The sequence below is a fragment of the Kryptolebias marmoratus genome, linkage group LG11 (assembly GCF_001649575.2).
Source record: "Kryptolebias marmoratus isolate JLee-2015 linkage group LG11, ASM164957v2, whole genome shotgun sequence".
Classification (NCBI taxonomy): Eukaryota; Metazoa; Chordata; class Actinopteri; order Cyprinodontiformes; family Rivulidae; genus Kryptolebias; species Kryptolebias marmoratus.
In genome coordinates this window covers 8,803,629-8,830,302 of record NC_051440.1, presented here as the reverse complement: position 1 = coordinate 8,830,302, position 26,674 = coordinate 8,803,629, and the positions used below count along the sequence as shown (strand labels likewise).

The following is a 26,674-nucleotide window of genomic DNA, read 5'->3' as shown; positions in this document are numbered from 1 at the left end:
TCATTTTCCTACACTTAGCACTCACTTGCTGAGAAGTTACAAGTGAGTGTTGAACATGTTATTTATTTAGTATTTTCACATTAGGGGATGGTTTTCAGTCCAGTGTTGTTGTTTTGTTGTTGTTTTTTTTTTTTTTTTGACTGAACTTTATGAGGCCCCAATTGTAACGTAAAACATTCAAAAATGTCACTAATACATGTTTTTTTTTTTTTTTTTGGGGGGGGGGGGGTTCGCAGCAAGTCTAGATCAAATTAATTGAAGCAGAAACACTTGTTTTTGTTAGCTTTTTTAATTTATTTATTTTAACTCAAGAGAGACAGTGTTTTGGAATTTATCAAATGTTTAATTTGACACCTGTAGGACATTGTTAACAGAGCAGAATAAATGAAAATACAGTAATACATTAATTTAATGTTAAAGTTACCATTTGGTAAATCCTACCTTGCAGTACATGACCTGGTACCACCGCATGTCCACTTGCAAGGGTGGTTTATTTTTCTGTCTCTGCTTCTGGGAAGATTACTGTCCAAAAAAAAAAAAGTATTTGGCATTTGTTTCTTTTTCCTGTTGTACCAAATTCGTACCAAACCATGACTTAGGCATACTGTTACACCCCTTATTAATATCTAGTTCAAGCTTGGTCTAAACAAATTGCCTCCATACAACTTTGTTCAAACAAAACAAACTCAGGTGAGTGATTTGAGTCCTGCCTTCACATTTTAAGTGGGCCCTAACAGAAGCTAACAGGCCTGCTGGCGCCATTGGTGTCATTATCTGGAATAATATTCAAATTTGCTGAGTTGTTAGAGCAACTTAATTCTGATTTCAGTAGCTGGAGTTTAATTGCATGTTTGCCCCAGCAGACTAGTGCCATCATTTCTAGGGGCAAAGAGACAGGATGTGTCCAAGTGAAGTAATTGGCCCAGAGCTCAGAAGGGCTCTAAATGATTTTCACTCGAGTGGGAACAGAGGCAGCAAACAGGGAGGTGAGGTTTTTAACAGGTGCAGCAGGACATGGAAGATTTAATTAGACCCCACTTCTGGATAAATGTGGAAAATGTGAGACGTGAGAGCGAATATGTTGCTTTTCAGGGCTCCATACAACCCATTCCAACTTGTAATAGAGACAAGTTGGTCTTTTCTTATCACCACGTAACACATTAGTCTTACCCAGGGAATTAAAAAGTAAAAAAAAAATAAACTAATTTGTCTTTGACAAGCAGTAGCAGGGTAATAAATGGATTTCCTCAAGAAACATACAAGGACTCTTCCCTTGTTTTTAATGTAACAACTGTTTCTTTGTGATGTTTTCTGTTTTGTTAAAAAATAGTCTTAACTCTGGCCTGGTGTGATGTGGTACTGTAAATCGTATCAGCTCAAGCCTTTTCCCATACTAAAAGTTAAAAAAAAAACTTAAAAAAAAAACAAAAAAATAAATAAAACCAATGGGAATTAGGAAGCACACATCTGTTTCAGTCTCTCCAGGTTGTCATGGTAACAGTTGCCTTAAAGTTGAATACCCACCTGTACACAGAAGCTTTGTAGTGGTTGATACCTCACTTTTTTTGGGTTTGGTGACGGTGAAGACGATGATGTGCACCACGTTCTGTCTATGTACTTACTACTAGATAGAATGTGACCTTTTTGAGTTTGATTGTTATTGCACTTGTTGACTTTGTATCGTCACAAAAAGGAGAAATAAAGTTTTATCTTTTCCAGTGTGTTTAAAATCCCTCTGTCAAGTGGTCTTTGCCAGCGACTCTGTATTAAATGTAACATTCGAGTTCTTCCCACTCCACCCTAAAGCAATAGCTCTGAATATTTGAAGTGGAAACGCTATGACCAGTTAATATTTTACCTGTTGCAGATATTTGAACAGCCTCAGTATGATCAGTCTCAAAAATTTCACGCAGGTCCATGTGAATACCTTTACAGTGCTGTTAATTTCTCATTACATAGTTATTTACAAATAATTCTGTGGGTATTTGCAGCACTGATCATGGCAGCAGCTAGCTGTAGCACTTTCTGTACAGCCTGGGTCACTTACTATATCTCTACCAGAATAATCACATAATACGGTACTTGCAAATTAGCAGAAAATTCTATATAAATAGACTTTTACACTGACATATGTAAACATTTTTTATTTCCTTTATTTATGCGTGTTAGTCTTGTTCAGACCCAGTTTATCTCATTTGCAAGAGAAACCTGTTATGCATACACAGAGCAGCTGAGTAGTGGCTTTTTTGCAACTTCTGGGGGGAAAATGGCCACATACTGTAGTTTTTTCTTAGGTTGTCCTCCACTTGTCCAGTTTCATCAGCTGTTTTAAAGGCACACCGCAGCGTGACATCATGATCAAATGCATGCCATGAAATAAAAATATATGAAAACGCAGCTAACCTTCAAAGAAATTCTTTGAAGACCTTCAGAAAGCCTCGACAGCTAACGCTCAAGAATGACACGAAAGAGTGACTCCTTGGAAGCGAAATGTAACAAAAATGAGGAGCAGCATATATTTCCCCTTTACTTGGTTTGCGATTCCGACAGTTTGATGTTTGTTGCTTTAGTGCTCCAGCGTTCCAGTAGCCCAATTCTCATGGAGCCGTCCTGGCCCCACAGCATCTGGCACTGGGTATCAGAGCTGGCATGGCATTAATTGTTTAACTCTCCCGTGTAGATTTTCAGTTTTCTGGAGGCTTGCTCTGACCGAGATTAGAAGAACCGCTGATTTTCTGTTCGACACCAAAAAAAAAACAGTACCGCTGCATGTACTCCGCTTGGACTGAAAAACACAAGGATTTGCTTTGCTGCATCTGTCAGGAACTAGTTTGTTTAACCAGTGTATTTGCATGTTAAGATGACCAGCAACGATCATTGCTGGTGTTACTAATTTAGATCAGTTTTTAACCAACATAGTTCCAAAGCACACTGTACTTTGTGTACTGCTGGGGTTGTGGGATTTCTGCCATATGTCCTGAACCAAAATCTGAAAGAAGTCGCACTGTCAAAAAGATACTGTCCTTCTCGCCACAGTCAGAGTTAAAGAAATAGTTCAGGTCTTAAAAGGCAAGATTTGGTTATCTGTTGTTTTTTTGAACAACCTCACTTTGGAGAGATAGAGTTTAATTATGATTCGACTGATGAGCTAATCGGTAGTCCAAAGCAGGTCCAAGACCAAAATATATTGTTGTCATCCTAAAACAACTTTAGTTTCAAAGGTTTTACAGTTTTGCATGCAAATGCCATTTCATAAATGTTTACTTCCTTCTCAGTTTTGCAATATATGCTTATTTTTGGCAAAATATATTGTAATATTCTTAACAAAAGTGCTCCAGACTGCAATTTGTTGCTAGTGATGCAAATGACTGCAGAATTCTTTGTAGATAATTGTGTAAAGATAATTTGATGTAAAGGTTTATTAAACAGTGTTTGCATTCCTCTTTATGAGATGTTTGAGAACAAGTTGTGTTAAGATGGCAGAGATCTACTTTGGTCTTGGCTCAAATTAGTCATTAGGTGGTCAACCTGGTCAGAACTAATAAATGCTAAACAGAACCCTGTTTTAAATGTTCTTAACTCTAAGTTTTAGCTATTTTATTGTGACTGAGGAAGAGAAAATTTTAGAAATGTTTGATACAATTTTGACACAATAAACTTTGTTGTGGCATTTTTTAAATCACTTTTTGGGCGACAGTATGCATAAGATTGCGTCTTGCTTTTATTGCCAGTAATCTGTATGACGGCTCTATTCTTTAGTCTCTCATTTCCTGTGGATGGCAAAGTCCCAAAGCCAATATGGCGGCCTCATAAAAGCAGTGAACTGATAGTGAAAAGCTGAGGTGTCAGAACTCAAGACTTTGCTTTAAATTAGAGGCCTGCTACTATTTGTTTTCAATAAACTCCTCAAGGAACAGAAAGGTTGATTTGTCAAGGTCACATGAAGCTTTTTCAATTTCCTCTTGACTTTCAATTACTTTTATCCACTTCTGCCAGTTTTCCTGCCCAGGTTGAGATGATCAGACTGCTTCTTCATGCTGTCATTTTCCCCACTCAATTCTTCCGTCTTTCCTGTATGCCAGTCACTAACACACTTCCCATTTGTGCTCGTGAAACAAATAGCTGCCATCCATCACCATTTGAAAAACATTGTCTGGGTTTCCACATCCTGCTGTTACTGGAAAGCCTCAGATACTTCCTTCCAACATTTATCTATTAAAACTCCATTAGACCTTGGCTCCATAATGGCCGTGTCTGCTCTGACCAGAGCTTTTGCGGCCCACATTAAGAACCATCTGACACGGATTTTATCCTACATGGCTTCATTTTGAGCTGGTGTAATTCTGCAGAGATTATTTTACAACTGTAAAATGTATCTTGATTTGTTTCATGTTAGGGTTAAAGTGATAATGGATTCAAACATGTGGTTTCTGACTTGTTTTCATTTGCGAGTCTCCAAATCAGTGTCACAGGATAGATAAACCTTTGAATTTTAGGTACTGTTGAATACTGCAGTTGAAGCAATTCTTCAGATCAGTTAAAGTGAAGTTCTGAGGACAGCTTTTAAACATTTATTATCCTACCTGTTTCAGAAAAGTCTCTGAAGTTTGAAGAAATAGTCTAATGCTGAACAGATTTGTGAGCTAAAAGCTAATCTGGAACAAGACGAAAGAGGGTTCCTGCCACCTTAAAACAACTTCAGTTTCTAAAGTCTCATAGAGATTCATGCTAAATGCTGTTTATAAACTTTACATTGCTGTGAGTTTTCAACAACTTGGTTATTTACATTAAACTCTGAGGTAATTTCCAAGAATATGAAGCAGATTGCAGTGTAAATGTTTATAAAATAACATTCACATGAATTTATATGAAAGATTAAAATAGTTTCAAGACTTCAGAAATTCATTTCAGTCTTGGCCCTGCTTACACTATCTGTCAGAGTATCAGTTCGGTCAAAAAACAACTTTATTTCTCCAAACTGAGGTTGTTCAAAGAGCTGTCTACTACAGGTGAGATATTTATTATTCAGAACCTATACACAGAACTCCACATAAAGATTTATATCTTAATAATAATTAGTTTTAACAAACATCCACTTTTTATTTTCTACAGTCAAGTAAAAAAAAATGAATAAAAGAGAAGAATATCCAAACCAGAAATGTACAAGTTTTGTTTTGTTGTTTGGTAAATTTTTCTATAAAAATTAACAACCAAAATGGTCAAACGTTTTATTTTTTGTTTTGTTTTTTGTTTTTGGAGTTAATTGAAATAATAATTATTTTGGCTATGAGCAGTTCAAGCTGAATGATGTTTTGATGTCAAACTGATTGAAAGGGCTTATAGGTCTGAAGGGCCTCTTTCAATTTAAAAAAACATGAAGAGGCACTAGATAAGGGTAGCAAAGAATAACTGCACATTTGTAGGATACAGTTTTATTTTGTTTTAATTTTCATTCTTGTTCTTCTTATTTTGACATTCTGTGCTCAGTAATCTGCTTACTGCTCATGAGTATCATTTTGACAACCTGTAGTTATTGGTAGTTATATTTAAATGAAACCTCAGCGATCCTGAATAGAACTAATGCAGTAAATAGAAGTAGGTGATAAAAAGGGGTAGTTGTATTTTATCGTATATTATCCTTTCTCCATGCAGATACACATAAAGCTGAGCATTTCTAAAGACATTTGGAATGACATCTCAAAATCTGAGATGGCCAAAAGTGACAAATTTACAGCAGCAACCTAAAACATGTAGAATACTGAACTGACAAAAATGGAATAATGTAAACAGACAGGGTTTTAAAAAAATAATATGGTGCATTATTAGATTGCATTAGTACATATCAGAGGGCATGAGTAGGAGTAAGGGCACAGCAAAACAGAGGCTCCGCAGTGAAGATGTATTTAATGTGTTTAAGATATTACATAAATCCATTGCTTTGGTTTGAAACTTGTTCAGCGCTCCCAGTTTCAGCAAAATTACAGGGATGCAAAAATAGTCTCTGTGTTTGACTTTAACTCACAACACACAAGAAACCCAACTTTCACTGAACCTTTACAGTCTAAAATATGCACAAACTTGAATCAGACATGAGGCATTGCATTCATAAATCTGCGAAGAACATTTCTCATCAAGTCTCTAATCAAGCTTTTACTTTAAAACTTCAGGCCTAACGTTGCTTATTTTACCCAAATGAAACAAAGACACATATACTTTTTGGTGTATTTTATTTGCTTTTGATTTATAGCGTCATTTAGGCTCCCATTTCTCATTATCTTAATGAATCCATTAATTCTGAATGTAAATACTGAAGTTACAGGCAAATAAACAAGCAAAACACTTATTTAATCAGAGCTGCTTTATATTTAATCCCCAACAATTATGCTTGTAGTTTGTAATTTTAGAACTTGGGGTACAATTTTAACTTTAACAGCAGCCTAAAAAGTTTAAAAGTTTGCAGTTTTATACCCCAAAATAGCCGATTTCCAAAACTTTTATTTTTAGAAATTTCTACAGAATTGCATCCTTCCCCACACAAGTGAGAGACAAGGCAAAAAGTGAATCAAACTAAGCATAATTCAGAGGGGGGAGGCACTTTTACTGGGTTTTAAATCAGAAAGAGGCCGCAGAGATAGACTAAAATAACGCATGAAATAATTGTTGTGGGAAAAGACAGAATGAACTAAAATCCTACAAGAATCAGCTGTGCTTTGATTCATTTTACGATGCCCCCCGAGTGTCTGTAGCATTTGATCTGACGTGGACAGTGAAAATTGCATTGAAATCTCCTTAAATGGCTTCCTCCGCTGCAGATGGAGACACAGATGATGGTGGTTGCTGCAACAGCGCCCATGTTGCATCAGCGCATTGTTTGAATCGAAGTGTTCGGTGAAACTTTCCCACTTTCCCGTCGTTCGGGAGCTGAATGCTGCACCGTGCTGCTCGTTGAGCCTTAAAGCCCCCAATTGTCTTTGAGTTAGGAGTTGAGGGCAAATCCATTAAAATATGTTCATTGTTTTGTTTTTTAGTTTGTTATTTAATTTTGTTTTTATTGTTTAATATAATTTGCTCCGTTCACTGAAAATACTCATTATGTTGTCAGGTTAAGATATGCACATTATTTCTGAGCAACAAAACTGTGAATTATCAGCAGCGTAAGATCACAGGCATGGACTCTTTTTTTCCAAACTGTGAGGGTTTTCTTTCCATCATTCATCTCCTTTTTGAAAACACCTTTCCCCTTTTTTGGTAGCTGCTGAAGCCTCACCTTAGTATTAATGTCACGTTAGACACCGAGTCAAGTTTCCATCAGGATGAGGACTAACTATGAGCAAAACGTTGTTGTATTATCACCCATAAAAGCTGAGCGATTCATGTAACTGCATGTATCTGTAGGTGTTTAATGATCTGTCTGTTAGCAAAGTAATTCATGAACCACTGGACAGATTTTAATGAAACTCTTAAAAAGTAATCATTGGACAAACATCCACAGCTGATTAGCTTTTTGGAGTCAACCTGATTCAGGACGGCTGTCACAGCTAATAAACTTTAGCAAACACAAAAAGGGCTAAATATCAGTCAATTCTAAAGATAGTGAGCTAAAATTTGGTAGGATGGAAGCTGAAAGTTGCTCTCAATATATACTCTGAGCACTAATTGTTCGCACAAAATCTTTGTGTAACTGTTGGCATGAAAGGAATGCTACTTTGATTTTTTTACAAAAAGTTTTTTGTGAGCTGACTGAATGATGTGTTTCTTTATTTATTAAAAACATATTAAGAATAAATTAATCAACAACATATATAAGACCTAATGATAAAAACGACCATATTTGTGGTGTTTTGTGTACATACTGACCTCCTCTCTCTGAAATTATTGGAATACACTGATTTGAAACCTATTCATGACCTACTTTATTATTCTTGAGCACAGCAGCAAACATACAATGGGTGATATTTTTCAAGACTGATACAAAAGCAGAAACAACTGGGTGTGGCTTGCCTTTCGCTGGTGTTCAGGTTTTTTAGGTTTCAGATCATAGTCCCTCTAATTGAATAAATCAACCAAAGCCACAACAGAAAAAATATTTCATGACAATATTCGCTAAAACAGACTTTTTTTTAACGTAAAACAGGATGTTGAAATGTTTAAAACTGTGAGAGTGAAAGTTTAATGCAGTTACATGACATTTTTCCAGATTCGGGGGGGGGGGAATCAACAAGCAGGGCTCACTCTACTTTAAGCTTCGACTTTGTGTTTGTGTAATTATGTCATCTGATTTCTATTTCGTTGCAGACAATTATTTTTGTTTAGCGCTATTAGCTTTGTCACTCCTCACTTGCCCAAACATGCAGTTCAAACATACAGTTGCAAAAGCTGTCTAATGGATATCTGAGTGCCTTTTGTGTAATAGAACACAGAAACTTATGAGAAGAAATGATTTTATGTTGATTTTACAAAGATATGCTAAAATAGTATAGATAGATTTGTTGGTATCCTTAAAAGAACCATTAATCTTTGGACTATGATCATGTTTCAAACTGAATATTTCTTTTACTTGAATTTATTTTGCAGGTGCCTTCAAACTTTTCATCAGCCACACCACAGAGTATGACAAGAATTACAAGAAACATAACAGAAATTTATAGATTTAACAAGACAGAGCAATTATAATTTTCTAAACTCTAAAGAAAAGGCAACTGAAACTGAAAACCGTGACAAATTGCAACAATGGCGTGTTAAACAAGGTGTACAAACACAATGCAGTTGAAGTGTAAAATAAAGTAAGTAGGGTCAAACTATGGGCAGGTTCTGGACAGGATATTAGTTTCTGATAGTGTCTTAAAGAGATCAGCACAGATGCTAGCAGCGTCAGAAATAACCGAGTTGGAGACTTCCTCTTCACAAAGAACAAGACTGAAGGCTTTTCTCAAGAGGAAACATATTCTTACTGTTCTCCCAACGGGCGAGGGTTTAATAATAACCATCACTTCTCCTTCTTCTTTCTTAAAATGATCCCATTTCATTGGCACTGTTCCTCTTTTACCCACAGAGAAATGCATCTGTGTGGTGTGACAGTAGAGGCAGGTATTGCTCGTTGGTTCCTGTAAACATTTTGGATGGACTCCCAATAACTATTTCTCCAGAGGGTTTTGACTGCGGCAGAGAAGCAGCTTTTCTTTCCCCTCAAATAAGTTTCTAAGTAAAACACACCTCAAACTGTGGGGAAAAAAAGCTATTTTTATAAAATATCATTAAAATATTTATTCAAAGTGTTTTTTTTAATGAATTAGAAATGAGTATCAGACTAAATTTGTGACCCTTTTGTGTTCACTTTCATTCAGAATCTGAAAGACATTCAACTTTGGTGACTTTTGTTCTGATTGTTGTGCACCACAGAAACTACATGGCCGTCATTTCACAAAGCACTTCAAGCTGGGCCTGAGATGCCTTCTGGTCACCTTGGTGTTATTTCTGAAAGGACCGAGGTGGCATGGAGGATTGAAGCCTTCCTGCCACCGTCACGTCTCCAAGCCCCCATATGAGGTAGTAACAGCACCGTAACAACTCACAACTGACCAGCCGACTGCAGGGCTTAGAAGGCAAAATGTCCAACACACAGATGAGTTACACTCCACCACGCCTCCATCAGTTCCGCTATACCAGCTTCATTAATGAAAGCTCACATGTTGGCAGGATGTGGACGGCTCGATTGGTGATTTTTGACTGACCAGAAGCAACATAAAGGTCTAATTTTTGTGGCCATATTATTGAACTGTTTTGTGAAAAAGGCTTATATTGCCATTGTGTTGTTTGTCTCCTCAAAACTCCTCCCAAAACTTAGTTACAAATCAAAATGAACTGGGTAAAATCCATAATGCATGTTTTTCAAAACTGACAGCATCGTAAAGCTTATAGAACAGCATTAGCATAAACTGCTTTGAAATTTTGGAGATTGTAGTCGTTATAAGACAGCAGCAACTCCCTTTTGTCTTCTCCCTGCTCTGACAAGATGTTAGCTCTTCCATCCCATCAACTTCAACTTCTTTTTTTTCTCCAAAATGAGGCTGTTCGTGTCAGCAAGGTGCAGTTTTAAAGACCCAGGACGCAGACATGAATGATGGGTCCGACAGCTCTGAGCCAGTTCCTAAAGAGCCAGGTTTGGAAGAGATGTTTGAGGAGCAAAAGAGCCAGCTTTTTTTTGGCGAGCTACATCAGATGAGTGCCAAACAGTATGGCTGAAGGTAAACCGGGAGTAGAAGTACACAGGGAGGGATGATTACTGAGTGAGTGCAGGTGAAGTTAATGAGCAATGGGTGTGAATGATCAGAGGGATCCAATGGTAACTGAAACAGGAAAGTCTCTAAGACAAGAAATCTCTAAATGAAACAGGGACAAAAATGTGGTCAAATCACTAAACGCAGTAATAACTCAAACTACGAAACAAAACAAAAATCCCTGGATCAAGGCAGTTTGAAGAGCTATCTATTAGGGGTTTGAAAATTAATTAATTTGTTCCAAATCATTGATGCACATGTGGAAAAAAATGACAAATTGTTCAGAATTTTTCAGCAAAACCAGACTTCCAAAGATCTAAACTATATTGCTTTAAACACTCTAGCAAAATGACCACAAAATAATGAATGAAATCAGCTTGATGACATTATTTCGATTTTTCTTTTTGTTTGTTTGTTTTTGTAAAAATAAAAAGTCTCATTTAAAGCATCTGCCAGAACAAGGAGTGAATCAGACGATGAAAATTATAAGAAAAATAGTCATAAAAATAATCATTCATAGGGGTAAAATTGGGTTCTTTCAAGTTTGAAAATGGACTTTGTTGGAAGTGTGTCTATTGTCTGTCTCCCAGTGCATGCGGCATGGTCTCTACAACTGTGTGACAGCGAGTAACAAAGGACTTGGTGAAAAGAAGAGAAAAGCAGAATTCACAGGAGGGAGCGGAGACAGATATTCACATTGTTTATTGAGAAATAACAAAGACAAGGGAGTGGTGTGGCAACAATAAAACTGCCATTTTCCAATATTTATAGACTGAATGGGAAATATATTGAAAGAAAAGAGACAAAATCTCCAAATGAACGCACTGGAGGCTGACAGTTTTCAGAGCTGCAGCTGCTCGCAGCAACAAAGAAAAGTTAACATACAGTATTATTTAGATTATATTATGTTTACGCTGTCAATAAAATGTAAGCAGATCATACTTTAAATATATAATTTTCTTAAACACATTGTTTACGAGTCGTTGGCCATGCATGCAAGTTGTCGGTTTGCTAATTGTATCAATTAAAAGCTTTATAATTTAAACTGACTAGAAATCTGTTCCTACTGGCTTATGGCTAGTTTTCTTTTCTTATCACACAATCAGAAAATATAACCATGAATTCAAGTCATCCACAAAGAAACAAGTCATTCTACATAAGAAATGGAAAAATCACAACCATTAAAATGTTCTGGCAGGTTGTATAGAAGCAAATACTTTTGCTGAATGATTTAAAGTGCTTTTTTGGGGGGGGGGGTTTGGCGCACCACCATGAAACTTCCTTTGACAGGAAAATTGTGTGATGGATCTTTACAAAGGAGAGCAATTTTCCTGTTCAGCCTTAATTTTGTTTGACTGGCAAACTTGCAAATGCTTAAGTGTTCTCAGATCTTAGCAGTAATCTGGTTGAGGCAGATCAGCGAAGTTGCATTTGCATTAACTGACTTGCATCAGCTGCCTCAGTCATGCTTTCCCCATCGGTGGCTCCCTCAGGTGCGCAGAGCCGTAACTGAGCACCTCTTGCTATCAATCGTCTGATAAACTCACGCTAAAGCAATTTGCTGCTGCAGCTGCCACCGCCAACGCAACCTTGGGCCATGATGCATTTGGTGCTGCGGAAGTGACAACAGCAGGGCGTGTTTACAGACAGCAGGACACACTTTTCAACTTTGGTTCATAAAAGTTTATATTTAAAACAACAACAAAAAATCATTCCTTCAAGCTGATGTTTTTCACTTTCTCTCGCAAAGGTGTCACGTTCATTTTTTTACAGTGCAGAAGAAAAAAAACAACAAAGATCTCACTGTTTTTTGAAACCTTTGAAAATAAAAATAGTTCTTTAAAAAAAACAACAACTTTGCCATATTGGCATCATCGCTTTCTGTCTGTTAGCAAAATATCTCATAAACTACTGGACATATTTCAATGAAACTCATACAACGTAATTACGTGATGTACAGCTACAACTCGTTAATATTTGGAGTCAACCCGATTCGAGATGACAACATGCATTCCTTGAATGAATGCTAGGCCTTTAATTTAATTATTTTTGCTGAACAGTGACACAGACAGTGAAAAAAACTGTATGAAATCAGAATTACAATTCAAAGGCAGACAGAATACAGGATCAGTCTCAGCTTCTAATATAAACAATCAACTCTGACTTTTGGTAATTTACCAAACGCTCCATGTTGTCTTTTACAGTCACCCAGTTTGTCCTCAGACGGCGTCCTCTCTTATTTCCCTTTGTGCTTCTTGAACAGGGCGTAAAGGACCTTCAAGGTAGCAGCGACGTCCTGGGAGACAATATCTGTCACAATATCCACAGGAGACATATTGCACAATCAGCAGTGTGACGGTGCTTTATCAACGTTAGCTGCTCTCATAAAACATCCAAACAGGTCAAAAGATCACGAGGACAGGAAACAAAATGAGCATTAGATGAAAACTTGATCAGGGTGTCCTTGGGGAGATGAGACCCCACCAAATTTGCTTGCAGTTGTGGGACGCACTAAGGCAGTGAATGTGACATAAAGATTGACTCCTCCACTTGCTAACCTAATTACTGCACACAGCATGCTCCTATATGAGACCCCAAGAGCTGGATTTCCTTCCACCATCACAGCAATTATGCCCTTAATTAAAAAGATTCTAAAAGTTGAAATTAAATTAACTCCTTGCCTGATCGTAGATGAATTGTGCTGGTCTTTACATTATCAGTTATCATGCTGAGGATTTATTGCCGAATTATAGCATACAGCCGGTGGGCAATAACGTGGGAAAGTCTGAGAGGGTTGTAGGAGGGCTGCTGAAGCTCAGCGAGAAGCTCATCTTGTCAATAATAGATCCACAGAGAGGAAAGGCTGATCCATTTCCTGTTGACTGATTTACACACTTAGATAAGTCGGTAATTGACCCAATCGATCACTTTCTTTTCACTCTCCTCTGCTCCTCTGAATGACTTATGATGGTCGGACTGAGACGATTGTCTGCCATGACACTTTTGGAGACACGAGTCGCACTCATTTATATTCTGCAAACAATTCCATCTTTCCCTCCAAAACACTTTCAAACCCTTCACTCCGTGATGTAGTGGAGATTAACTCTAACTACCGACGCAATCCCCTCTCGCCTGGCACAAAAAGAATATGGACTTATTTCACGTCAAAAATGATGCTGATTGTTGTTTAACCCTGTTGGCACTTGAGTGATTTTTTTTACAAACTGATTGGATGTCAGCACATTTCAGAGTATTTTGGAATAAACAAATTTATTTTTCTCACCTTGTGGATCAATATTGGGCAGCTGCAGGCCCACATTATTCAGGAGGTCCAAGGCTAAGGTCACATTATGAAGCTGAAAGAGATACAAAAAGAGCACAACCCTTTTACCCAAGTAAGATAAGTTTATGTTTTTTTTCTGTAATTTGATTAAAGGTGACATTTTTTCTGCAATGAAGGCCCCTTTTACTTTGAACAATAACCTCTCTCAGTTCTCCACAACCTACATGACCTGTTGGAACGTGGGAGCATTGGCATTGACTGAATGTAGCATTTGTAGGATAGTTAACACTATATATATTTGTATATTTTGTACAGTGTTCTCCACAGAATGTCAATCTCTATCCTAACTCACTGATTTAAATTTTACACTCTTGAATTTCAGACTGGTTTCACTTGCCCGGTTTCAAAACCCCCCAGTCATCAAAGTGGCTGCTGAAAGTCAAATGACAGGTTAAGTTTATTGATTTCATTACCAAATAAAAGCTACAATAAACTTTGCCCCCTAGCTGGAATCTCATACCTCACCCTTGCCACCCAAAGAAAAAACAAATCTCTGGATCTGCCACTGCCCTGATAGGCTTTCCTGCACTTCCAATACGTTCTACACACCCGCCTCAGATTACTTGAGGATGCAACTTTGTGCTAGAAGATCATACGAAGCTAGCACAATGCCACTGCCATGGGTGCCATGTCTGTTAGGTTGTTTTCTTGACCATGTCATGATCAATGCTGCGTCCCATGTACCTCGGAGCTCAGATATGGGACTGACAACAGACTCGACTTAAATGTGTTCCAGTTGCAAGTCAGAAAACTCCTAGGATTTGGTAACAATGCTCACTAACCAGGCTAACTCAAATTAGCTAAACAAGTTGATAAAATTAGATTTCCCTGCATTCAAACACATGTCAGTCTTATTACTGCAGAGTATAGTATGTACGACTTTAAACACTTCTTACATGTAAAGACATCTTGGCAGATCATTTCAACTGGTCTAGTCCTAACATACATATATGTTTTATTTTCATGCATTTCATTGTGTTTCTATCAAGTTAAAACTGTCATTTAATATGTTGTTAATTGGTAGAAATTTGAAAAATGCCAGACTTCAAGCAGAATTATGTCATTTACATCATTACCTATGCATTTTCAGAGAGGATATTTCTAACTGTCACGCTGTCTCCAGTCAGTAATTTATTCATGAACTGATCGTTTCTGAGATAAAAGAAGAAAAGCTTTCATAGGTTCATCCTGTTGCCTCGAGTACGTTGAGATCAAAGAGCTCTGTAAAAGCGAGCCAAGACAATACTTATCATGCATCCATTCTTATGATAGTAATGTCTTAATTAGTTTTATCATTTGGTTAATTTTTTTTTTAAAAATCACAAGCACAGGTTTTCGTTTTGGTGAGTTCAGATTAGGCATTAAAGCAAAACAAGTGTGATTGTGGTTATTATGAATTAAAATAAAGCAGCATCTCAATTATCATTAAATACCACAAAATTTTTTTTTAAGATTTACAATCCAAACAGGCATTTCCTCCTTTGGCATGCCAAGTTACAATACATAAAAAAACATTGTAAATAAAAGATGTTTCATTAGTGACCTATATAATACCATTTCTGCATCGTTGGCAGGGGTCAGGTTGAATTCACACAGTGGGATGAAGAAACCCTCCAACTGACCAATCAGCAGCAGCAGGATCACTCCGTCAGAAAACTGGACAGAAACGGCAGAGAACTTTAAAACACGTGCATGGAGGGTGATAAAATCTCAGGGGATGTAAATACTACTGGGTTAATATGCAATTTCACAGCATCCAGTAATAAACAACAGTCACTTTGTACCTGTTTGTCAATGGCATCCACCTGCAGACCCAGGGTCGCCATACTCTGGTTAACAAAATGTAAGATGGCCTGGAAATGTAACAATTAGGTCAGAAATTTGAAATGCAAGTTTGAGCTGATAAGCTTAAATTTAAAGTTTAACTTTGAAGTACTGTCATCAAAGCCTGACATTGTAGATTATATTATACCAATGACACCAAATGATAGAACTGAAAATTATATGAAAATTACACAAAAATGCTGGCTCAACTAAGTCACTACAGTTCAGTCCTAAAAAGGCATTAATCCTTGTTGCCAAGTCTGATGTCAGTATGTCCAAAAGTTGACAAAAACTGATGTCAAACCTGATGCTGCAGGAAAAGTCAGAGTTTTGTCCTCTGGGAATGAGTTTATCTGTGTGAAATTTTCTTTTCAGCAGCAAAACCTACCAATCCTTATTGTCACTCCAGACACATTTCTTTTTTAAAAAAAGAAAGACATCAATATCATCTTTTTTGTATGGAAAAAAAAGTCCATATTCTTGAATCATGCACTGTTAAATATATTGCATCACAAGCAGTTTGCTGACATCTATTGAAAAAACATAAAATGTGAAGATGTTTTTGGACAGTCTTTTAACGGAAATTAATGGAAAACTTTGAAATAGCTGTGTGACAGAATGATCACTAAAAGCAATATTCTTGCTCATTTTATACATATTTATAACCTAAACTTATCATTCATGTGGGGCAGCAGTGAAGAAGAGCACCTCGCTGTCTAATGTTTAAACACAGCTTCATGTCTCAAAAGCTGCTTTCAGGAATGACAAGTAGAGCACATTGTCTTGAAGACAAATAAATACACATTAGAATGCACTGCTAAGGTCTCGGAAATATCTACATCCAACAAGATAAACTCTGCAACAAAAGTCAAACACCCATACTCACTGACCCACAGACTGCAAGAACTGTTTAAGTTCATCTGATGATTGAGATAATATATCCTGGAAACATTCAAGTTCTTTGTTGTTGAGTTGTACTTGTGGTTTTTATCATGGTTCCAATGTAATCTTCAGCTCAGATGGATTTTAACCTGTTTAGTCCCAGTCTGTCCAAAACCACCACAGTCCTGAATTCTGACTCACCATGACTACTTGTAAACACATCAAAAACCTGCCCACCAAGATGCCTCCCTGACTCCCGAAGCTTGGCTATAGAGGAATATTATAGCATGAGAACAATCCAGTGCATAATTCAAAAATAATGTGAGAGTTTCTCATGGGGAAAAACAAACATACAGACTATAAATACCTCAATCATGTAATCTGAGACAAATCCAGTAGAATACTATTGAAGCATTCCACTGCATTGGGAAGTTACATTTTGTTATGGTTTATTGAGACGAACCATAATAACTCCCCTCCTTTAAAAACATTATTCCAACATTCCTTGAAAACATGTATGTCGCCGGCTGTTTAAGTTTTTAAGCTGTCCTGTTTAAGTTTTACCCAAAGATATTGAACTTTCTATTAGTGCTCAGAGAAAGTGTTGGCGATGACTGTGAGATACTACCACACTAAGTTTTAGCTCAAAATAACTTCATACAAGTAACATGATAAAACAGACTGCACCGACGTATATGTTTTATAAGTGTGAATGCGTAGACATGTGTAGAATATAATCATAGATGCGTATGTAGGTATGTATATACATGCGTGAATATGTATGCTGAATGTACTTGTATGTTTGTAGGTAGATATGCTGGTAGATATACTGTGCTTAGAGATATCAAATAGTTTGTTTAAAAGAATTCATTATGTAATCACTAAGGAATCGGAAGAGAAAAAGGTGTAGGTAGAAATAAGCATATGCTTTATTCTCTTCCATTTCAGAAGTGTACGTTATTTATTTATTTTTGTATTGATAACTGGTGGACAATCATACCTTAATTTTTACATGTCTGAAATAAAGACTTTGATTGATTGACTGATTGATTACAAACCTGTCAAACTGACTGAGTTACTTCCAATTTTCTGATTGCTAAGTTTGATTAGCTGTGGCAGTCATCATGAACCAAGTTGACTCCAAAACCTTATCAGTTCAGCATCTAATGATTACTTTCTGAGAGTTTCATTAAAACCTGGCCAGTGTTTCATGGTATATTTTGCTTACAGACAAACAAATGAATACACACGCACACAAACAACAATAAAATAATCCACCATCTTTCATGGCGTCGGCCACTACAAACAAAAACAATTGTCCCTAAAAACAACATTTTCTGTAATAATTTGAACAACATTCTTCCTATGTGTTATCTAATTATGCTTATTTATTACTGCAAAGAATAAAAATAAAACAATAAAAATCCCAAAGTTTCTGCTGTTGGCCTTTTTCCCTTCTGTTCAGGACAAATACCTGTATGTTTCTTTCCAACTAGGAAACAATGCAATTATATAAAGATTATGATTTTTTTTTAATTAATTGCTCTGAGATTCCTGTATTGTAGACAAAAGATCAAGCACACCATATTTGTGCTTTAACTCTAAAATCTCCTCTCTTGGGAGATGAGAGTGTCGACACTCAGCATGCCTCCTCCTGTCCTTTTCCCTACCTTCTTCACCGTGTTGACCTTGTTAGCCTCAAGCTTCAGCAGCTGCTCGATGGGATCTTCCCCTGGGTGACGAGACAGCCAGAAAAAAAATGTGTTAGTGTGCTTTAATCGTGTTTGGATGACATTCAAGATGTCACACCAGCTCAACTTCTGACCACTCTCACTCACATTCAGGCCCGCTGGAGGAGTTGGAGGCTGCACAGCTGCAGAGAAACACACAGAGTGTGAGGAGACTGTTTTTTTGTATTCACAGAATCACACAAGAGCAAAAACTAAATAAAAAATAAAAAAATCTACACACCTATCCTCTGTCAGGGCTTCAGTCTGCACTTCTGATTTGATTCCATTCTTACTGACCTGGGTGGAAATTAAAGTTAACCATTGATGCACACCTGGCGGGTCTGAAGCTGATCTGAAACCGGTAAAAAAAGGCGCTACAGATTTTTCCAGCTCTGACTCACTTCCACAACCACAACTTCAACCTTCACATTTGGCGGCAGATTTAGTTTGGGCTGGAAAGCTTTCACCATGGCAACCAGCAGATGAATGGTAGCCAAAAGGTCTTTGTTGTGGATAACTGACAGACAAACAACAGAGAACAAAAAAAAAAATCTGCTTACACTGATGTGACAATATTCACCAACACAAAGTATACAAAAAAAAACAAGCTGCAAGGATCATGAATACATAACAAATTTATGTATTCATTAAAGGCTTAGCATTTCTTTAGGAAATGCATATTGCTCACTGCCTTTCAAGCTGACAGTTATAACTGTTTTCCATTAAACCTTTAAAATGATGTTATGTGCGACCTCATATGATATTGTGAGCTCTCATGTGATCTAATAGGGCTTGAAGTATGTGTTGAGGATGACTCTTAGCTACTTCCATGCCCAATTTTAGCTCAATAGCTGTAAATTTGGCTGAGTTAGAGTATTTGTTTGTGTTTTCTAAGGTTGATTAGTTGTAGTGGCCATCTTGAAATGGGTAGACTCCAAAAGGTAATGAGTTGCAGATGTATATCGAAACATTACTTTCTGAAAGTTTCATTAAAATCCACACTGAGGTTCATGAGTTATTCTGCCAACATTACAGACAAACGAACACACACACACACACACACACACACACACACACTCACTTGTTACACAGACAGGGGCAAAAACATCTCCCACATTGGCGGCAGGTGATGATGACACATTAATCAATCTCTATTATATTTTTTCTGTGTGTTAATGTCCTGCAGTCTCTGCCTCTGTGTGTGTAAGTTGGCTTATTTTAACTCAATTGATTTCAGATCATCCATCCACTCTCTGTACCCTCTTCATCCTGTTCAGGGTCACAGGAAATGGAGCCACTTCAGCCATCGTTGGGCGAGAGGAGGAATACATTCAGACAAGTCATCGGTCCATTACAAGACAAGCACAGAGACAGACAATCATGCACAGTCCCTCTTGACCCCATTATCATTTCAGGATAACCGATGAACAGAACGTGCATGTCCCCGGAAAAACTCTGACCTTTAGAATAAACACAGTTTTGGACCATATGTGGGACCGTTGAATATGCTAATGGTCAAAGGTTAAAAAATGAACGGGATTGGATTGGACATGACCTTTTACCTCTTTATCTGAATTAAACTTGATTTCTTTGTGTATAGAAGGTTTTGTATTATTTTAATTTTAATAGTTTTAACCAACCCAAGTCCATTTTGACATTTGTCTCTTGCAGGTTACAAGTGTCAAAACTCAATATAATGGGATTTTTTAAAATTGTTATAATAATGTCTCCTTTAGAGTAAAAGGGTGTGGAGTGTTTTCTAAACTGTGCTCAGTTTATAATAAGGTTGTCACCAGTATTATGGTCTCATTTAACCCTTTACTCATGATAACACACTCTATTATTTAAAGTGATGGGTTGTGTGGAAAGGTTATACACAAAGGATATCTTGCCTGTTTTGGAGAGCTTTTCGAACAACCTCAGTTTACAGAAATAGAGCTAAATTCTGGCCACACTGACCAATACTTTTTACTCTGAGGGGACCAATGCCATCTAAAAACAATTTTAGTCTTGAGATTTCCATACCTATTCATACAAACTTTTACCTCACCTTCAATTTTGGATTACACTGTCATTAACGTAGAATTTAAAGCTGTTTGCAAGCACAAATAGCAGCAGCAGCAGCTAGCTGTAGCACTTCCAGTGCAGCCTGTGACACTTCCAGCAGGAATATCAAACGATGCAGTATTTCTGCTGGAATAACTGTAAATCAAAACTATCAGCACTGGAAATATTTTTAAAAAATAGAGTTTGCATAAACTGCAATGAAATCTTTGAGATTAGAGTCATAACACGTCAGCAAACCACTTTGGTCTTGGCCCTGCACAGACCAGCTTATCAATCCCGTCAGAAATTAACTACATAGCTGAAGAGCTATCTACAACCTTTTTAAATAATCTGAACTATCCCTTTAAGCAAGTTCAAAGTGCAAAATTTCCACAACACTCTAAATTATGACTGAACTTCTAAATAAGTATTACAGCCCTTAAAAATTGTGCAGGTTTCAACAGTGGCTACTGTCAGGTTGAGTGGAGATAGCGACGAACCCAATGCGCAGACTCATCTTAAATCCATGAATAAAATAATTTAATAACAATAAAAGAAACAAAAAACAAAGGCAGCAAGATTAAACTAAATACAAAGACATAAACTAAATCTATGGAATGAGGCAAACATGAGAAGAACAAGACAACTAGGCAAACAAGACAATGAACCAGCGAGTATATGGAGGAAATGACCAGGTTTGAAAAGCAGAGGGGAATTAGGTAAAGTGGGCACAGGTGAGTGATTACAATTGCAAGCAGGTGGAGATGGGCGTGGCAGGTAAACAAGTGCTGACTGAGGACAAGTGGATAATAGACATAGAAACAAAGACACAAAGAACAAGGATTAAACAAAACCCAGACTAAACATAAAGGCAACTAAATAACAAAATAAAAGAAACAATAAACCCAAACAAAACCCAAATCCTGACAGCTACAAGGTAAAAATAATTAAGAAAAAAAAAAGTCATCAGCTCAACTGAAGAATAGTTAAGACCGATAACTGATCATCAACCTAACAAACTCTAAAAATATGTATTTAGGCATGGCGTCATCCAAAACAAAACTATAATTAAAGGGTAAGAATAAACTCCAGAAACCCAACCCTTTTAATGTTTGCTCAACTCTAACATTTCCAGCTTCAGAATGTAAGAAGCATTTTTCCAAATGTTTTTGTTTCATATCAACATATTTCACGTGGACTGGCAGTACAGCTGTCTCACCATGCGATCCACTTTTACTGTTTAGCAGTCCGTATCAAGCTCTCTGTGAAGTCTTTCACATCAGAGCTCGGTTATTTCCTGCTGCTCCTTCGTACAGCAGGTGAGACATCAGGAGGCTTTTATTGTGGAGCAGCAACTCGTTTTCTGTCTTATCTAACTGTCTGCAATCATTCCTCAATAACGCATAAAAATAAAAACAGTGGGTAGCCGTGCATCAGAAAATATAATGGTTGTTCACCAATCTAAAGGTTAGGGGTTTCATCCTGGCTTCCTGGTTGTCGCTGAATTGTTTCTTGTTTGTAAGTTGCTGTGACTGAAATAGTCTATTTAAACAAAAAAATGTTAGGTTTGAAGTATGAAAGACCAATTCGTAAAGACTAATTGGCATTAGCCAATACAGAAATGAGTAGGACTATGGTTTGGTGTGGTAGTAGTTGATAGCCATCTCGAAGGCATACACCCAGTGCTGTACATTGTGTGACATCTTTGCTTCAAACTTTGCTAATAACTATTGTAGTCAAGCCAATTCAAGATGGTCGCCACATCTAATCCACCTTAGCAAACACAAAAATGGCTCTCACCCTGTCAATTTTACAGATTTCGAGCTAAAGTTTGGTGCAGTAGTAGCTGAGAGTCATTAACAACATACTCCGAGTGCTAACAGATCATACAAGATTTCACAATATTGCGTGAGATTGTCACATTACTTTCAAGATTTGACCAAAATGCTTCTAACTCATCATCATCGTCATTTCTCAACAAAAAATGGTCTTGATTTGAAACTCTGGCATGATTTTAATTCATTATCAGTTGATTCGGGGATCAAATTGAACTTGCTGATAAAAGCAGGAAATAAATTGGTTTAATTTAAACATCACTCAGACTAAAGCATGGCATGTTTATGTATAAAAAACTAAGATCTGAAAAATGTAATTCAGTTGTATGAAACCACTGGATGCTCATGACAAGATCAGCTGTTTCCAGAAGTCATCAGGTGTCACATTTAACTGTTCAGTTGCATGTACAGTTTTAGATATGAGTGTAGTCCTACTTGGTTTCAAGTTTGAACCACCAAACGTGGCACTGATGGGTGATTACATCAGAGCCCCCATAATTTATCTGACAGCTAAAAATCCCTCACAGTTGGTCTAAGCTTCGGTGGCTGCCTCGAGTTAGCACCAAAGCCTGTTGTTCTGTGATCTACTGCGAGGCTGGCGCCAGAAGGGAACATTTGTTCACTTGTTGCTGAATCCCAGTCAGACGCATGACTCACGTTTGACGTTCCATTTGATGGGACTGCTGTCCTGCAGACCCAGCCTTTTGTCCAGCTCCTCCAGGATTACTTCCAGCTTGCGGATCTGAGCGGTGCTGGTCAGTGCTATTTCCTCCACAGACAGGTTCACGCTGGCCAGCCGGGCTGCAAACCCCCAGAAAATGATCATTTGTAGGAAATCAAGTTTTTAAAGCTTACTGTTTCTTATTCAATTGTTTGCTCTTTATTCTCGTGATTGAAATTCTAATTGAAAGCACGGTTTGGTTAATGAATATCAAAGAGTTTATCAGCTCACACAACAGGTGATGAAGAACCAGTCCATCGTACAGATCCTCCTCCAGACTCTGAACCACTATGTGCTCTGATTTCAAAGTCCTATTGATCCAATCAACCAAAGCCTCCCAGGACACAAATAATCACACAGTCAGAAACATCAAACACCTTCATCTTTTTACTAATGCTTTTCTTTCACCAAGGCGGCACATAAAAAATAAAAAAAAATCAGCATGAAACCTGATTTTCTTTATTCTCTTTATCAAATCCCAAAATTAGGTGATGTTAAACTCAAAGTAAATGCTGGCAATCTCCTTTTTATTTTTAACAAAGATGTTTTAAAGCGTGATCCGGCAGACCCCTCACTGTGACACTATGACTCGTCTCCCGTCACTTCTCATAATTACTGTCATTAAAATTTCACTAATCCTTCCACCTCTCTGCCTCATCAGATATTATTCATGCACTTCGCCGCACGTATACATGCAGGAGCACATATGCTGAGGGGGGGGAGCATCACACAGGTCCTAATTTATGGAACCTGACATGCCATGAATGTTGAATAGAAGACAGAAATAAACACAAAAGAGTATAAATTATTTCCTACCTCCTTCAGCTTTTCGAGTTTGGGGTCCTTTAAAGATGTCGGCTGGATGAGTTTCCGCTTCTCTCCTGTGTGGAAATGAAAACAGGCCGACATGAGAAGAAATCCTTTTTGCAATGTTTGGACTTTCTTTTATTATTATTACACAACATTACTCAATACATTTTGTCTGTCTTTGTTATTTTCCCATTAGTTTATTTATTAGACAGATTTAGTCCTTTTTGAACTTTTTTTTTTTAAAGCCCACTCGGTAAACTATAAAAGTATCTTTTCAGTGTAAACAGTCTTTCGCTAATATAAAAACATGAATGACAGAAATAATCAATTATCGCCCATTTGCCTTCGATGGCAGCCAATAATTTATTTTGCCTGTGTCTGTTTGTGGGTTTGTTTTTCTGCCATGTTAACAAAACATCTTGTCAACCATTATACACACTTTAATTAAACTCTCAGAAAATAATCATTGCGTGTCTACAACTGATTCACTTTTGGAGCAACCCTGCTTCAAGATGGCCACCACAGAAAAGCAAGGCAACCTTAGCAGACACAGAAACAGCTATACCAACTGACATTACAAAACACAAAAATGGTTATAACTCAGTCAAATGAGATATTTAACTAAAATTTAGTCAGGTCGTAGTTGAATGTCTTTGCTTAACATGTTGGCATTACCTGTAAGAGTCAACCTATATTTGTTTGCAAAATGTCTCATGAGCCATTGGACAGACTTGATGAAATTCTCAGAAAATAATTATTGGCTGTACATCTACAACTGATCAACTTTTTGAGTCATCCAAATTCAAGCTGGCTGTCACAGCTATTTGATCTAGACCAAGAGAAAAATTGGTATAATTTTGTTAAATTAACAAATATAGAGCTAAAATTTGGTGTGGCATTAGCTGACAGTCATTCACAATTCAAGCACTTTTAGCTAGCCTTTCGCTACTTTTAGCTTTTAGCCAATCCTTTGCTGTGTTTAGCTAGCGTTTTGCAACTTTTAGCTTTACACTAGCCTTTTTGCTTCTTTTGACTACCATTTTGTCCTTTTGAATGTTTAGCTAGCCTTTTGATACATTTGGCTTTTAGCAAGCATTTTTTGCTAATTTTAGCTTTTAGCTAGTCTTTTGTGTCTTTCAGCTTGGTTTCAGCTTGTTCAGCAAAGTCATTCAGAACTCAGCCATCTCACTGTATTTTTAAAGAACATAAAATAGCTCTAGATGAAGATTTAATTAAACTATGATATATATTAATATATAATATATTAATGAAGGTTGACGTATTTACTCAAATCTGAGGAGCTTTGTCACAATGTGGTTCATGTGAGCTTCACTGAAACGGTGACGTCAACCACTTTGAAGGCACACGTACCCTGAAACGATGCAACGTCCACAGGATCCTCCTCTTTGTGATACTCAAAAATGTCTGCCTCCATCGGCACAGCTCTGGGTGACACAGCCACTTTGACGGCCAGGTGGCAGAATCTGCGGAAGAGTCAAGTGTGCTCAAACACCTCCAGAGGAAGTGCTTGCTGTAAGTGCAAACTGCAGCAGAATAATAATTAAAAAAAACCAAACATGTTTTATCATGTGGCTTTGGCAGAAAGTCTCAGTCAGCAGCAGCTTAGTAAATGACCATATCACTGAAGACCAGCAGAGGAAGACCCAGATCGTATCGACGGGTAACTTACAGATGAAATAAAAATGTGGGGGTTTTTTTTGCTTTTTAAATACAAAGGAAAACAGTATAGTGCTTCGCTCAAGAGTAACACACTTCAAGTTTCAACATAAAATTGTCAAAAGCAGCGTATCAAAAAGTCACACAGAAGCACAGAAACCCACTGAACTGGTCCAAAACTTGTCAGACTAAAAAAAAAAAGGAAAGAGTCTGGTTTTTTCACTTCCTTTTCTAGTTTGTCAGCAGCACTCACAGCAGATCTGGGAGAGCAGGTCTCTGCACAATTGCTCTACCTCTCCCTCAGAACATTTTGAACTTTGTGGTCTGAGACAAAGCACAGCAAACACATAAAGTCGCACATTCTGACAAAACAGGAGCGTGTCAAGCTGTTGTTTCCTGGAACTGGAGAAAAGGGAAAGCCTCAGCGTGCAACATTTCTTTTCTTCCCCCTCCCTTCCTCTATGTGTTTTATATGTGTGTGTGTGGCTTCCATTTCCTGAGGTTGACAGTAACTTTCAAACAAGGTCATAAACAAAAATGATGTTTTTTTTTTTCTTTTCGTGAATAAGCTTACCTTCAGTTCACTGCAGAACAACAGCAGCCGAGTCGAGGCAACTTCTGCTGAACTGAATGTCGCAGAACTCAAGTCCACAAACCGTCAAAAGCAGTGATATAAGGAGGTGATGGCTGCTCTGGCATCTGAAAGGAGGCTCCGATGAGATCTATCAGGGCAAAAGGCCCCCAAAAGGCACTCCTGTTTCCAACCGTTATTGTAGAAGAAGAAGAAAGCGTTTCAGGGTCAAAGGGGGAAGATAAGCAATGAAACAAGAGGATGTGGCATGAGAAGAAGCACTTCCTCTTTCTGATACAGGCATTGCAGCAGACTGTTTACTGATAAGGGCGTTTATGTTCAGTGTCACGATTCGTATTTGGGGGCTTTTATTTAATAAATGCGACCGCGTGTGCAGCAAGGCCTCCTGGGTACAAATGTTTGTTTGGAAATCCACACCTCAAGAAGACTGGGAGAAACGTGACAGTTTAAGGCCTAAATCACTCACGCTTGACTCACACTTCTCTGTCTTTGATTGGTTGGCTCAGTTTGTAGACATCTGGTCTCCAGCCTTTTTTATTTGACATCAAAACACCTGCCCAAATAAAATAGCGAGAACGAAGGACAGAAAGAGATAGGCAAATTTTTTTTTAAAAACTACCTTTGTGTGTGCTGGGTTTTGGAGGAAAGAGGGAAAAAAAGAACCTATCACGCAGACAAAGGGGCAATTTGGGGGATGAGGAAGGTTACCATAGCAACAAAGGTATGAGACAAGAAAATAAAGGCCTAAAATAAATCCATAATTCCTTTACCCAACCCAAATTGCAGGAATAGGCTGCTCCAAAGCCAATCTCACTCAAAAGCCAAAGCAAATCTAACCTATCACACACATAAGGGATCAAATAAAATCCTCATTTCGTTTGAGTCGAAGCATTTATTTCTTGATAGGGAAGATGAGGAAAAAAACGTGCGCAGCTGA

At 37.6% G+C, this 26,674-nt stretch overlaps 1 protein-coding gene across 1 annotated transcript; it reads right to left on the bottom strand.

Moving 5' to 3' along the window:
• Positions 1–12,208: 12,208 nt before the first annotated feature.
• parvg (parvin, gamma) lies at positions 12,209–25,973 on the bottom strand. Its single transcript, XM_017437827.3, has 13 exons — positions 25,720–25,973; positions 24,840–24,952; positions 23,475–23,539; positions 22,890–22,992; positions 22,595–22,738; positions 18,458–18,573; positions 18,298–18,353; positions 18,165–18,199; positions 17,997–18,058; positions 15,405–15,473; positions 15,175–15,276; positions 13,561–13,633; positions 12,209–12,587 (listed from the first exon to the last, which is right to left on the bottom strand). The coding sequence occupies exons 2-13, from the start codon at positions 24,901–24,903 to the stop codon at positions 12,514–12,516; spliced, it is 963 nt and encodes a 320-aa protein (XP_017293316.1). The 5' UTR covers positions 24,904–24,952; positions 25,720–25,973; the 3' UTR covers positions 12,209–12,513.
• Between the last annotated feature and the right edge of the window lie 701 nt (positions 25,974–26,674).